Source organism: Tursiops truncatus, chromosome 1 (assembly GCF_011762595.2).
Source record: "Tursiops truncatus isolate mTurTru1 chromosome 1, mTurTru1.mat.Y, whole genome shotgun sequence".
Classification (NCBI taxonomy): domain Eukaryota; kingdom Metazoa; phylum Chordata; class Mammalia; order Artiodactyla; family Delphinidae; genus Tursiops; species Tursiops truncatus.
In genome coordinates, this window is record NC_047034.1 from 81,928,758 (window position 1) to 81,944,842 (window position 16,085).

The following is a 16,085-nucleotide window of genomic DNA, read 5'->3' on the forward strand; positions in this document are numbered from 1 at the left end:
ATGAACATTAATAAGCCTTCCTTTACTAGGAGCTGGCAATGTGCTAGGTCCTCTGTTAGGAGCTTCAATGTTATTGTAATTTTTATAACAATTTTTCCAGGGCAATTTTATAATCCCTGGTTTAAGGATAACTACATGGAGGTTTAGCAAGGTAACTTCTCAAAGTTATAAAACTAACACGAGGCTGCCTGATCCCCAAGGTGGTGTTCCTTCCCTCTGCTTCAGATTTTAATCCTGACTCTGGTGCGGATGGCTGGGAGACAGGGAAGGACTCACGTCTCCAGGTTATTGTGCTTAATTTAACAGTCAGTATTGAATGCCTTTCAAGTGACAGGCATCATTCTAGGCAGGCACTAGGGATGCAAAGACACCTAGGACACACCCCCCCATCGACTGTGTCCTTGTAACACTGTCCATGGTCATCAGAGGGGAGCACAGGAAGCTGTAACAGGAAGCACACCGGGGATGGTGGGAACAGATTTCTGAATACTCTGCCTGGCTCAGCCCTTGGACCATGATGAGAGCACACTCAGTCACTAACAGAGGGGTCAGCAGAGGCAACTGGGGCCACCCCCCAGAGAAAAGCCCTTCAACTGAACAGAATCCAAAACTGCCCTTTAAAATGCGCTGACCGCAATATCCATGACGACAGCAGCCAGTGCAACGCTAAAGGAATGCTGTTTTTGGTAAAAATGATGATTTCTGGAGAATGAGAAATGGCAAAATCCAACTGATTCCTAGCTCACAATTTTCAGTTGCCCTGGTCAGGGGTTCAATAACAGAAGGAATCTGAGAAAGCTGAGGAAAGGGTGCTCTATAAAAGATCTTAAAAAAAATATTTCAAAACTGGGCCCACTGACAATGAACAGCAAAAGCAGGATCTCTTCTTCTCTCAACAAAGTCCAGGGGATCTTAAGAGGAAAGAAAAGTCTTTTTCGTTCCTCCAGCTCTTTGTCTTGTGTGAGAGCTTCTAAATGATAGTGATTGGGTCATGGAGCTCTACCTACATCGAGTCAATATTCCCACATGTTGGGACGAACAAATCACACACAGGCTGCTCAAAAACAGTTGGGTGGTAATGTCTTAATATTGGGTTAAAAACCTATGAAGACCTAAATAGACATTTCTCCAAAGACGACGTACAGATGGCCAATAAGCACGTGAAAAGATGTTCAACATCACTAATTATTAGAGAAATGCAAATCAAAACAACAATGAGGCATCACCTCATACTGGTCAGAATGGCCATCATCAAAAAGTCTACAAACAATATATGCTGGAGAGGGTGTGAGGAAAAGGGAACCCTCCTACGCTGTTGGTGGGAATGTATATTGGTGCAACCACTATGGAAAACAGTATGGAGGTTCCTTAAAAAAACTAAAAATAGAGCTACAATATGACCCAGTAATCTGACTCCTCAACATATATCTGGAGAAAACTCTAATTCGAAAAGACACACACACCTCAATGTTCATAGCAACACTATTTACAATAGCCAAGACATGAAAGCAACCTAGATGCCCATCAACAGATGAATGGATAAAGAAGATGTGGTATATATATATATGATAGAGTATTACTCAGTCATAAAAAAGAATGAAATGATGCCATTTGCAGCAACATGAATGGACTATCGCACTGAGTAAGTCAGACAGAGAAATACAAATATCATATCACTTATATATGGAATCTAAAATATGACACAAATGAACTTATCTACAAAACAGAAACAGACTCACAGACATAGAAAACAAACTTATGGTTACCAAAGGGGAAGGGCAGGGAGGGATAAATCAGGAGTTTGGGATTAGCAGATATAAACTACTGTAGATAAAATAGATAAACAACAAGGTCCTACTGTACAGCACAGGGAACTACATTCAGTATCTTGCAATAAACTATAATGGAAGACATTATGAAAAAGAATATGTATATGTATGACTGAATCATTTTGCTGTATACCAGAAACTAACACATGGTGAATCAACTATGCTTCAATTAAAAAAAACCTACATAATAACTCATAAACTTGAAGCCCAAGAAATAACACTAAAAAATGAATTCTCACTGTGTTTGGTCTGAAAAGAATTCTAATCACCATGGAGTACTTAGCGGATTCTGCATATGGACAAAGATATTTATGTATGTTAGTGTGTGTGTGTCCTCTACATGGTGCACTTCATATCCACCCATACTCACCATTTTTGGTTAATCAAGTAGATGCAGATAGGGTAAGATGGAATCTCTATGAGGCCAGACAGGGCCAAGTTGGCATAAATATTTCCACCTAGATCACCTGCACTGAGAGTTAGGCCATAATACACCAAGCTGCACACAAACCTGCAATTGGGGGTGAAAAACAAGAAAGACAATGAAAAAGCCGATAAGAATCTACCAGAGAAGAGTCAAATCCTGGTTCAATAATGCCATCCGGCTCAAGCAGTAAGCCTGACTCTCCCACTAAGCTTTCTATCCTAATATAATTTCTATACTAGGACAAAATAAAAAGTAAAGGGGCCTTGGAAATGACTTGAGCTACATCCAGATGCTCTATAAAGCAAAGGTGTGGCCAGCTCCTGACAGAGGAGACACCGCTTGTGCTTTCGTCACACTTTTCTGCATTTAAATGAAGACAGTGACTCTATTCTTACTGTATTTAATTCAACAACTTATAGAACACTTGCCCTAGGCAATTGTGATATTATCGAAATGACTCTAGAATAAAGAACTCCCAGAGAGAAAGCCAACAGAGGATGGTGCTGAGAACAGATGCTGATTAGTGCCTGGGTTACCAGCGGGTGGCCTGCAGGCCAGGGTGACAGGGACTCTAACCCCTGACCAGGTTCTCAACCCCTCCTGGCACTCAGCAAGTGCATATGCTATAGACGCCCAGAACAGGAAAGAGAGGACGAGGGCCATGGTAGAGGCAGGCTCCTCTAGGATGATCAAAGCCCTGCATCTATTTCTGTACGCCACCGCCGAAACACTGAGGGGGCGCCTCCTAGGAGGCAGGCATTGTGCCAGGCACAGAGCCCACGTCCCGCAGCCCAGGAGCTACGCTGGAGCAAGGGCCATCCGGAATAATAGGAACTTCTTCCAGAGTGAAGGGACTACAGTAGCCCCTGCTTATCCGCTGGGGATACGTTCCAAGACTCCCAGTGGATGCCTGAAACCTCAGATAGTACCGAACCCGATATATACTATGTTTTTTCCTAGCCATACACCTATGATAAGGTTTAATTTATAAATTAGGCCCAGTAAGAGAACATCCGAATTGCTGGCATGACTACTCTCGTGCTTTGGGGCCATTATTAAGTAAAATAAGAGTGACTTGAACACAAGCACTGCCATACCGGATAGTCGATCTGATAAGAAAGACTGTGACTAAGTGGCTAATGGGCAGGATATGCTGGACAAAGGGATGATTCAGGTCCCACGTGGGATGCAGTGGGAGGGTGCGAGATTTCATCACGCTACTCAGAATGACCTGCAATTTAAAACTTATGAGTTGTTTCTTTCTGGAATTTTCCGTGTAATATTTTCAGACTGCAATTGACCTTGGGTAACTGAAACCACAGAAAGAAAGCAAAACCTTTTGTGCCTAGGAAATTGCAGTATTAAAAATAAAACAAACTAGAACGAAAATAAACCCTGACTAGGCTTTGTTAATATACAAATACATTTTGTAAACCATAAATTTTTTAAATTAATTTTTATTGCAGTACAGTTGCTTTACAATGTTATATTAGTTTCTGCTGTACAGCAAAGGGAATCAACTATACATATACATATATCCCCTCTTATTTGGATTTCCTTCCCATTTAGGTCACCACAGAGCATTGAGTAGAGTTCCCCGTTCTATACAGTAGGTTCTCATCAATTATCTATTTTATACATAGATCAATAGTGTATATATGTCAATCCCAATCTCCCAATTCATCCCACACCCCCTCCTTTTCCCCCTTTGTAAACCATAAATTTCTATACAAATAGTAAAAGACCTGGGCTTTGGAAGTTCATTAGTTTTTATGTTTTTACAATTCATTTTGACAAGTGTTTATTATGAGGAAATTCCCATTTGCTTCTCTTTTCCTTAGAAAAAGTCCAACGAGCTGCAGCTATGATGAGACCAACAGGAAAGGGAAAGCTTTCTTTCAGTCTCTGACAGAACAGCAAAATGGGCCAAATGCTCTGGGCTAGTAAGAATGGACCACAGGAACCAAGGAGAGGGATGGGGAGGGACGACGGACTCCTGGAGCTGGCCTGCTTAGTGACTCATCCCTCTCTGGCAAATTAGCCCAGGCAGCAGTTACTTCCCATTACTTCTTCCTGGGTGGAGCTGTCATTCATACGCTGAGGATGATGAGCAGAGTCATAGCTGGGACGTCACGGGTAACGATGCAAGGTGACACTGAATTTTCTGTTTTCCCTGTCCCCGAGCACTTTGCCTGTAAGCAGCAGGCTAGACAACTTAAAATATTTTCCTGAAATACTTAAAAAATCCTTTCCATCTGCAGTAGAGCCCCCCCCCCCCCCCGCCTTACATAACGCTATTCCTAATGTGCTGTATGTGTTAGTGTGTATCTATTCTGCATTTAAAATAGAAATCCCAGTGAAGTATTCCAGCAATGGAAACACACATACATATTTAAACTAAGTTGTGAAGGTAGCAAGTAGGGCACAAATAAACAGAGCCAGTTCAAGACACTAGAGGAACTGAGTTACCAGCTGGTGGTGAGAGAAAATGGGGAGAACATGGGCAAGGAAGGCCTATGGTCTCAGACTCCGTTTGCAGATTTCTTTGCTGGTAGAGTTGGTCGTTGGGATGCATAATTACAGCTATTCAAATCATTTCAATCCTGTTTATGGGCCCCAAACAAAATTTAAAATGCTTGTGTAATATTTAGCAGTATATTTAGGGCATCAAAGAACTATTTAAAAAGGCACTACTGTGGGAAATAACCAAAGGAACAGATGTTAAGCACAGAGGTATAATTTTACTCCCCAGTTAAGGTTTTCTTCAATGACAGATCCACAGAAAAGATTTTAGAATTTTATAGCATCTTCAAAAAGAACGGCAGTATGTGGAATGACACTGTCTCAGTTATCATGTATTTTAACATTCTGAGCCCGGGGGAAGAAGTTTATTTGAGAACAGCTCCTTTGGCCGTGTAAGACATAAAATAAACATAAACATTCTCCCTAGCTCTAAGTCTAGTTTGTTTTTCTGTCTGTCTGTTTTTTATCCCCTGAAGGCCAGAACCCCAAAGTTAACATTCCTGGAAAAAACAAAAACTTAAAAACAAGAAGTAAATAATCCCTAAGAAAGTAGATACTTCCTTCAAGGCAGAGGGTTTGACTGTCTACTTGACATGCAAATGCAGTTTTATGGAGCCTTAAGTACCTGAACATACTTTGTAAGGATTTCCTTAGTAGCTCCTACGCTGTATTGTCAGGTTTGGCTTTAAAAAAACATGAAATAATGCCATTTGCAGCAACATGGATGGACCTAGAGATTGTCATACTGAGTGAAGTGAGTCAGACAGAGAAAGATAAATATATGATGTCGTTTATATGTGGAATCTAAAACAAAAGGGTACAAATGAACTTATCTACAAAACAGAAAAACAGTTACAAATATGGAAAATAAACTTACGGTTACTGGGGGCAAGGCGGGGAGAGGGATAAATTGGAGATTGTTATTGACACATACACATTACTATATATAAAACAGATAACTAATAAGGACCTAACTGTATAGCACAGGGAACTCTACTCAATACTCTGTAATGGCCTATATGGGAAAAAAATCTAAAAAAGAGTGGATATATGTATACGTATGACTGGTTCACTTTGCTGTACACCTGAAATTAACACAACATTGTAGATCAACTATACTCCAATAAAAATTTTAAATAAATAAATAAAGGCTCCCTTAATCTCCATGCCTCCGAACTTGTGTCCTTCATTCAACATTTCTTATGCATCTGTGATATTCCAGCACTAGGCTGGCTCAGTGGGGACAGTGGCAGCTGATGTGACCTGGCCCCTAATCATACAGGTGGTAGCCAGGGTTTGGTCGGGTGGGAAAAGAGAATCAAGATATAGAAAACTATCTTGGCAGCTTCTTATTCTCAATATACTGTTCCTTTTAGCTTTATATATACAATTAATTTGATATAAAATGACTCTCCTCTTTTCCCAAGTGAAAAATATAGGATTCTATGCAGGCTTCTTGCCAAATACAGGCAAACCATAGCACAACAGTCCTCTAGGCCAGTAAATATGATGTTCGTGTCCAATCCTGGACCAAGTTACATTTACGGCACTTTAACAGAATGAATAATATTAAAACCTATGGTACTCCACAAATTCTATGTATGAACCATCCATTGCTCCCCTTTCCACAATTTAATTCTTTAAACGGCACAATCTTGAACCATTCAGTGCGATTTACATTAATGCAGAGAACATTTTGAGGGCAGGTCAGAATTAGCCAAACTAGAAACTCAGGTTCAGAGAGGACTAATCCGTTCATTCACTGACTTGCACATGTGGCTTTGAGGCTGTCACCTCACACTCCAAGGATCTCATTCCCTCGAGGCAAACGTTCAGCCCACCTGTTGACTGAGTGAGTGGGGTTGCCATTAGAACGTGCTATCTAAGTGCCTGAGGCCAAAACCAAGGGGAGGTGCCTCCAAGTCCCCCTTAGAAAGTCTTCTGTCTCTGGTGTGCTTCCTTGCTTTCTTTTTTTTGGAGTGAGGAAGGGGGACCTAAAAATTTACATTAAATACCTCATAAGCAAAGATGTGCTCTGACACCTACTTCTACAAGTTCAGTAAACCTGCCGCCAGGCACCATCATTTCCTCCTTGAAGGGGAGGATGCTGAGAAAGCACAGGTGAGCACAACACCTAAGCTGGGGGATGGGGGGAGGCTTATTTCTCTGAAAACAACTTCAGGCTGAACAAAAGAGTGAAATTTTCTGTAACCCTGAAGAAATAACTGACTATCAATAACCTGAGCTGCAGGTCAACAGAAGAGCCCTTAGAGAGAATTACCAGATGAACATCAGGGTCAGAGTATGCCCCAAGAGGACCCGGTAGCGGAACAGGTCCAGGACACTTCCCGTCTCCCTGCAGCTCCTGTTGTCCGGGTGTGTTAGTGAGAAGGTACACTTGAGCTGGCGGTTCCTCTTGGCGATGAGGTGCAGCGCGGCTTCAGCCTCACGCAGTCGACCCTGGGAGTATAACCAACGAGGTGATTCAGGAATGAATCTGAAAGAGATGTCATCAAAGGCTGTATATTCGTATAGGTACAGGTGCACCAGAAGGAGACAAATCACCCACGCCGTACGTGGTCCCCAAACCACAACCAGATTCCACGTTAGGTCTAAAGCTTGACTCTCCCAATGACACGTGGAAGAGAGAGAGGGCTGCTGTCAACAGCTGCCATCATTAAATGATGGCCTCCTTTACGAATGGAAACCAAAAACACACTCCCAAAATTGCAGTAAAAAAGTAAACAGCATGCATTTACTTTTAGGTAAATGTTAATAGATGAATGGCAAGTTAAGTTTACAGTACTGAGTAATTCTTCAGAAAGCATGTGTCAGAGATATGGCTCTAAATCACAGCCAAGTGTTGTCAGAATAATACTGTAGAGTGGGTTTTTAAAGTTCTGAAAAAGCCTCACAAAGAAGATTAAAATCTCTCTTATCCATCAGAAAAGAATTTTTAAGTGTTTTCAACACAGTGATATGTTATTAAAAAGGTAGAGATTATTTTAAGGCTACACATAAAAATGAAAAAGGGTTTATCACATCTTAACTACTTTTGAGCTTTAAAGCTTTAAAATACTCCAATCAGGGGCTTCCCTGGTGGCGCAGTGGTTGAGAGTCCGCCTGCCGATGCAGGGGACACGGGTTCGTGCCCTGGTCCGGGAAAATCCCACGTGCCACGGAGCGGCTGGGCCCGTGAGCCATGGCCACTGAGCCTGCGCGTCCGGAGCCTGTATTCCGCAATGGGAGAGGCCACAGCAGTGAGAGGCCCGCATACCACAAAAAAAAAAGAATAAAAGTTTATTTTCTGGTTAACTACTCCAGTTCCAAAACAACAGTTACTTCTTACTATAGCTACAAAGTACTGAACATTTCTATTGCCACTGATACCTTTCAACAGTTTCAAGACTTAGATATTACGTATCTTTTCTCCTCTTCACAGTTCTGCATACTTTTAGAGGACTTTTCAAAAACCAAAGGGTGGCAGGAACATGGAAGCCTTGTTTACAAAATACAACATCAAGTACCTTTTGATCTAATCTGATATTATTTTCCTAAAATGAAACTTGCATGAATAATACTAAAAAAGTCTATTTAAGGTGACTTTCAGAACTCCCCATGCCTTTCAGTAAGGATAGTGTTGGCAACAAACACAACAGGATTTGGAACTTCACGGACAGCCAGTTCATCAATAACCATTTACTGAACACTTTCATTTTGTATGGAGCAATGTAATAGGTGCTGAGAGGAAAGACACGGAAACAAAAAAGCAGGCATTTTCCCAGGAGTCCTGCTACTGGGGAGAGATTATTCATGTACAACATTTGGTTGTCAACAAAAGCAGGAACAAAGGCCTCTACAACATCCTGAAAAATTCTTTTATTTACTTTTTCATTGCTATCTGATGATTGTTACTAATACACAAGTGAATAATCAAGTAAAATATTGTTTTGTTGGATGTCTGCCGATCATCACTGGATCCACTGGCCCTGTCCACCAGCCCATATGTGAGGTACCTATGTAAGACTACCTGATCAAGTCTAAATACAAAAAAAAAGAATATAAGACTAGTGGGGTGAATAGAGAGAGTATACTTGGGATAGAAATATAAGTGAAATGCTAGAAAGTCTATGATAGTAAAAGTGAAAGCTGAGGAGCCCTAAGAGGAGTGAAAAAGGACCAACAAGGAAAGAGTCAAAATATAGGAAGTCATTATTATCTCTGAATAATTTAAGTCATTTTTCCCCTTCCTATTAAGCTTCTCTGTGTTTTCAGAATTGTTTATAGCAATAAAAATTACTTTTAAAACTATATAAATCATGTTTAACGATGATATTTGAGAGATATTCAGGTTTTGGAAATCTGACTCTGAGTTAATAAAACGATTTCTACTTGGGAAAGGGTTTATCTGGATTAGGTAAATTTAGGACCTGATATTTCTCCACATTTTGAGAAGCCTACAAGCTTCTCAGTAACGAAGCCTCACCTAGTTGGACAGATTTGGGAATATGAGTTCTAACACACGCTGACTGCACGTGCAAAACAGTAAGACATGTTTTTAAAAGAAGAAGCAGGCCCTTGAACATGCTGCCGGCTACATGGTGCTGTACTCACCTTCAGAAGCTACAGTGCTAATTTAACAATGAGGTCTCTGCTTGAAAATGTCCTGTGAATTTCTTTAAAGGTGGAAAACCTTTGTAAATTAAGGGGGCACTGGTTTCTAAAGTAAAACTATCCAAATTCAAGTACTGAGAAAATAAGGAATTTTTAAGCTAAGTCATAATGTCTCTAGTAAAACAAACAAGGTATGTCTCTAAAATAACATGACTTTTTCTGATGTTGCTGATGGCTAACGCAGGCTAATTCCAAAGGCTTTTCGTGCCAACATCTGCCCAATGGATACGAGGCGTCTCCTGTGTGGAGGAAGGCCCAGAGCTCTGGAGCTGGGGGAAATGCAGCTGAGCAAAGAGCCTGTGCTATCAGAGAGCTCCTGCTTTATAAAGAGGACAGGCTCTGGGTGAGGCAGAGATAAGGGGCCACTTGAAGGGTGCCAGTTTAGTGCTGCAGAATTAAGAAAAGAAAGCGAATGACTGGAGGTCTGACCTGGAAAAGTGCGGAGGGGGTGGCATTTGAGCAAACTGGGAACGCTATTAACTAATAAAGAAGAGAGATGGGGAGGAGGGCGTTGAAGCAGCCGGCAAAAGCACTGAGTAGGACACACGGAGGCCGACAAGCCTAAGCTGTAAACTGGAACAGAGAGCAGCTTAGTGCGCCTGGAGCAGCGTGTGTGAGGTGGGGTGGGAGGGAAACTGGAGGCCGGCCGCAGCAAGCCTTACTTTCTAGGCCTAATGGAACACACATACATTTTGTGATTTCACATGCTCTTTTCTCTGCTTTCTGTTTTTCATGACCTGAATTAATTTCCCAGCGAGTCAATGTCCCCACCTAGCACCAAGCAGTAACAAGACAGACGACACATTCTGAAAATGAAAAGTGGAATGGCTCGGATCATCCAGTGAAGTCACTCTGCTACTGAAGGAGAGGTGAAAGCCAGCCTGATTAAGAAGTATGCGACTTACTAAATATTTAAAAAGAAAATTTGTGGGAACACTCTTTTTTTTTTTTTTTTTGCGGTATGCGGGCCTCTCACTGTTGTGGCCTCTCCCATTGTGGAGCACAGGTCCCAGACGCGCAGGCTCAGCGGCCATGGCTCACGGGCCCAGCCGCTCCGCGGCATGTGGGATCTTCCTGGACCGGGGCACGAACCCGCATCCCCTGTATCGGCAGGCAGACTCTCAACCACTGCGCCACCAGGGAAGCCCTGTGGGAACACTCTTGCACTGCTGGTGGGAATGTGAATTGGTACAGCCACTATAGAGAACAGTATGGAGGTTCCTTAAAAAACTACAAATAGAACTACCATATGACCCAGTAATCCCACTACTGGGCATATACCCTGAGAAAACCATAATTCAAAAAGAGTCATGTACCAAAATGTTCATTGCAGCTCTATTTACAATAGCCTGGAGATGGAAACAACCTAAGTGTCCATCATCGGATGAATGGATAAAGAAGATGTGGCACATACATACAATGGACTATTACTCAGCCATAAAAAGAAATGAAATTGAGCTATTTGTAATGAGGTGGATGGACCTAGAGTCTGTCATACAGAGTGAAGTAAGTCAGAAAGAGAAAGACAAATACCGTATGCTAACACATATATATGGAATTTAAGAAAAAAAAAAAAAAGGTCATGAAGAACCTAGGGGTAAGACGGGAATAAAGACACAGACCTAGAGAATGGCCTTGAGGATATGGGGAGGGGGAAGGGTAAGCTGTGACAAAGTAAGAGAGTGGCATGGACATATATACACTACCATATGTAAAATAGATAGCTAGTGGGAAGCAGCCGCATAGCACAGGGAGATCAGCTCAGTGCTCTGTGACCACCTCGAGGGGTGGGATAGGGAGGGTGGGAGGGAGGGAGACGCAAGAGGGAAGAGATATGGGAACATATGTATATGTATGACTGATTCACTTTGTTATAAAGCAGAAACTAACACACCATTGTAAAGCAATTATACTCCAATAAAGATGTTAAAAAAAAAAGAAAATTCGTTGATCTACTGATATTTATATGAATGCTTATTAATTCAAGGAACTATACTAGGAACCCATTTATTTCAAAAATTTACAATACACAAGCTAATAAAATATGGTTAATTTTCCTTTCTAATAAAATTATGTCACTCTATTTCACATAACTAAATTCATTTCATAAATTTTGCCTTTCTAAATATACATTGACTATTTCTACTATATTCATTTTTGTACTTAACAATCCTCTTACTTTCAAAGAGAGAATGAAAACAGATTTCAGGCCAATTCCCACCAAATCTCAGTTAGTAGAACTTGAATAAAGGATTACTATATCAAATCGCTATCTGAGTGAAAATTCTACGGGTATCTCTCACTTCACAGAAGAAAGGTGGTACCATTGGCTGAAAACTGTATTTATCTCAAGATTTTAATGATTAAAATTAGAGGTCTGATTCCTGAAGGGAGAAAACCTTTCAGAAGCACAATAAAACTTCTGGTGAAATAGGCCTAAGTTGGTGGCTCATCTTACAGCCTTTAGAGGACCATGGTGTGATACTCTGGATGAGTTTTTTGTAGAACCCTGCCCTGACCAGGGCATCAACCTTTTACTGCTTTGAGTCCATGCACTCTAAGGATTTCTCCCATATCTGAGTATCTTCCCATGTCCACATGAAGAGGCCCTGAAATTATACTCATCCGTGGGATGAAGAGGTGTCACTATATATTCAATATGCACAGATTGTTCTATAATATCATACCTCAGTCGCACCCCTAGCACGTGATCTGACCAAGCCTGAAGATCTTTCAGCTTGAAGCATTAGGTTAAAAAAGAAATTGGTACCCTCCATTGGCAATATGAAGGTTAAAATGCACTCTACTGAGAGGTTACTTTAAACAAGGGATACCTGCATTCTGAATTAATTAAGCATCTCTCTTCCCAGGAGCTGCCAAGCATTGGAGCGCTTGCGGAATTTAGTTCTTCACCAAAGTCAGTTCAGGCAAACTCCTGAAAGGGAATAACGCCGCTCATTGACCCACATCCTCTTAAGACATTCCTTCTGCTTATTAAATTAAAAGTCTAAGAGGAAAAACTACTTACAAAGATAAGAGAAAGACCACTGTTCCCTGCAGGTTAACCAGAATGGCTAGGGTTCTCCAGGAGCGGATGAAGTATCCCAACAGGGCATACTGGGCGATGCCGACTGCGAAGAAGAGGCCACCGATCGACCCTAATTCAGGAAAAGAGACCTGTTACTGGGGAAAGGACCATCTGCAGCCCCATTTCCAACCCAGGTCACGGAGTCAATCCCTTCCTTGTGAGATGTCAGCAGAAAGAAAAACCTACACAAATATGCAGGATCAGATGATAAAACTAGAAGAGAGGCCAGGAAATTAGTGGAAAAGAAGGAAGGACAGATGAAAAATACAAACCACACGTGGTCAAGATGAATTTTAAGGGCCTGCCCAAGTGCTTTCTGCATTGATGTTGTACTGACATCCACCTGAACTTGTGGCTGAGGCTTGGAAATATTGTTTGCTACGTGGTGGGAAGGTTTTTAGGGCATGAGACTATGAAAATGCTGGGACTGCATCTTTATCACAGGGGCTGTCCCTGAAATCCCTATCTTAAATCACAACCTACTCTCCCCAGTTCTCCCTATTGTCCTTCTCCACTTAATTTATCACCATCATATATATCACCATCAGTTATATTTGTTTCTTGTCTGTCTATCCCAAGTAGAATATAAGTTCTATGAAGCATGAATTTTTGTCAGCACACTGACAGAAAAAACATCATCTATGGGGTTGTTACGGATCCTATGGTTTTTGAAATAAATGCTGAATGGGTACAAACCCACTGCCTTGCCCAATATACTGGCAAATTCTATACCTCTGACATACTTTCTGTACCTGCTACTATTAGTAGTAGTTAAATCTATCGCTATTTATTTATATCATAGCTACTATTTATCGAGTACTAAGCCTTATCCATACATTGTCCTATAATGCAGGTACCATTATTAGCCATACACAGCCATATAGCTCAGAGAAGTTAGGTGCCACTGCCTAAAGACACAGGGCTGTGTGTGGCCCAGACAAGAGGCGTTGTCCCCTGGTCTGTCTGACTGGAGAGCCTGCACTCTGTACCGTTCCCCTCCCCGTCACCACCCTTCTGGGGAACGGCGGGCTCCTGTGGGCATCCCACAGCAATAGGACTTGTTACAAGAACTTTCTACAACAATCCTGTAAGACAAATGTTTCTCTTATTCTTGTCCGTAGATTATTAACCTATAACAAAAACAATGCCTTGTGTGCTGTCTGCCCTGGTGAGGAAAAGGGGGACGCAGAAGGGAAAGCTGCTGTGACAGCGAGTTCGGTGTGCTCAGAAAACCAGTCAGAGCATGTGGTCCACTAAGTAAGGGAATGCGGACTTCCATTCCCTGTGATTTCCCTGGAAACTTAAGATAATCAATAGCTATTACAGGTTCATTACAGTGCACCGAATAGCACCTGGTTTCCAAGAACAAGGCTTTCTGTCATTGCTCAGAACAGTCCTGAGTACTCAGTGCCCACTGACAACAATGTAGGCAAAAAGTCCAGAGACCACAGGATGGGACCACTTCAGAGGGACCAAGTTCAGACCCCAGTTCTGCCACATGCTGCTGTGTGACTTTAGGCAACTCACTAAATGTCTCTGAGCCTCAGTTTCCTTATCAAGAGAAATAATAATATCTACTCCAAAGGGTAGTTATTGGTTTCAAATGAAACAATGCATGTGGTACAAATGTGAGGACGTTATTATCGTCCTACTGTTAAAATGGGTATAGCCCCTTATATCTACTAACCTCCCCCCAAAAGCCATCTGGAAGCCTCCTCTACCTAGCCTCCTCTATCGATAATTATAAAATACTGTCTACCTAGCACTCCTTTCTAATTCCAAGAACGCTTTCTCTTTTTCAGAGAGATGACCTCCCCATACTTTGCCCCTGTGGTTCAAGTCAGGGCTGCCAGTCATGGGCCTCTTGCTGGGACCATCAGAGCTCCTACCAAGGATTTTAAATACTGGACGTGGTGGTGAAACCTGAGAGCTGCTGGGCCCCATCCCTGACTGAGCAGAGGAAGCTTCTCAGAGATGATGGGAAACAGAAATGAGATGCATCTGACTTCCGGGTTCCAGGTATCACAAGGGCCTGGCTCTTCTGTGGTTTGGTTGTGTTAACCAAATGATTTCCCTTTATACCTAAGCTCATCACAGTTGAAACTCTGTCTCAGAAAGACCTGGGATCAACTGGATATAATGGATGGGAGGAAATGATTCAAAGGTTCTAGTTTAATGGCTTTAAATAAAAAGATTACATTACTATAGAGAGAGGTCCCAGAAGAGGATGGAGATTTTAGGTAAAAGAAAGCAACATGTTTAATTTGAGGTGCCAAGAGACATTCATATCTAATATCCAGCAAGAAGCTGCACATGTATGCCCCGAAATGACAACAGGGATAAGGTGAGGATACAGGTGTGGTAAGGCTCTAGGTCATTTGGTTAAAAAATTTAATTAGAAAAAAAAGAACACTTCAAATCACCACTTTTGCACATTGTAATTCTGGAGAACCATAGGTGGTTGTGTAACTGTTTATGGGCGTTTGGGTATTTATGCCTATTTTTCAGATTTCTTTTCTGTTTATTTTAAATTAATTTCATGTCTGCTATTCCCACTCAGTTCGCACTAGTAAAAGCCAAATTTCAGCAGGTTAGAAAATAGTGTATAGTGATGACTTCGTTTTTGTAAATGTCTCCAGTGATCCCTCCAGTTTTCAAGCACAAGCCATGAAGTCCCCTTGATTCCTCTTGGTCTTGCCTTTTATGCTGGTTCTTTAACAGGTCACGTTCCCACCAAATCCAGCTCAAACGCACCCTCTTTCCTCCTCCACTACTCCCACCTGGTCTAAGCTGCCTCTGGGTTGCATGGGGCCAACCACACCAGCCTCCTGAATGACCCCTCAATTTCTACTCTTGCTCCTCTATAATCCATTCTTCACATGCCTACCAGAGTAATCTTTCTGTATACAAGATCCCATTGTTTCTCTCTTTAATTCATTCACTGGCTACTCACTGCACTGTGAGTGAAAAAAAAAACCCAAAATTCCTCATTTGGCCTATCATGGGCCCTATATCATTCTGCCCCTCCAATCTGATCTCATCCCAACCTCCCCATGCCTCTCCACACTGCATCTTTTCAGGTCCTCAGAGAAGCTCATTCCTACCTCAGGGCCTTGGTCCTTGCCATTCCATCTGACTGGAATGTTCTCTCAGAATCTCACATGCCTAGGTCTCCCTCATCATTCACATCTTTGATCAAACATCTACATCTCGGTTTTCTCTAACCATCTGTCCACTGCACTTACTGCCTAGTCTATTACCCTGTTTAATTTTCTTCACTGCACTTAAAATTTTCTGAAATTACCTCATATTGGTTATGTCTCTCCTGATTAAAACATAAGCTCCATAAGAACAAGGACCTTCCCCCACCCTGGCCTGCCATGTTCACCCTTTTATCATAAGTGTCTATAAAGGCAGTGTCTGGTACATGGCAGGGTCTATTTAATAAATGAATGTTGTAGAACAGATATGCAAAGAAGAAGCTCTAGGACACACAGCAATATGTTTATAGTGGTGATGTTCACGTGGGTAGGACTATATGTAT

General features: G+C 41.8%; 1 protein-coding gene across 8 annotated transcripts in view; it reads right to left on the bottom strand.

Moving 5' to 3' along the window:
- Positions 1-16,085, bottom strand: part of SLC22A15 (solute carrier family 22 member 15) — an 82,749-nt gene that overhangs the window by 23,215 nt on the left and 43,449 nt on the right. For 7 of the 8 annotated variants that reach the window (XR_012333615.1, XR_004527685.2, XR_004527684.2 and 4 more), the window contains exons 5-7: positions 12,482-12,611; positions 7,061-7,276; positions 2,200-2,340 (exon numbers count right to left, since the gene is read on the bottom strand). Coding sequence is in view for 3 of the 8 variants with exons in the window: in XM_019919403.3 (XP_019774962.1) it covers positions 2,200-2,340; positions 7,061-7,276; positions 12,482-12,611 (487 nt within the window). In the remaining 5 variants the exon portion in view is untranslated. The remainder of the gene's footprint in view (positions 1-2,199; positions 2,341-7,060; positions 7,277-12,481; positions 12,612-16,085) is intronic. The other variant, XM_073809175.1, reaches the window with a different exon arrangement.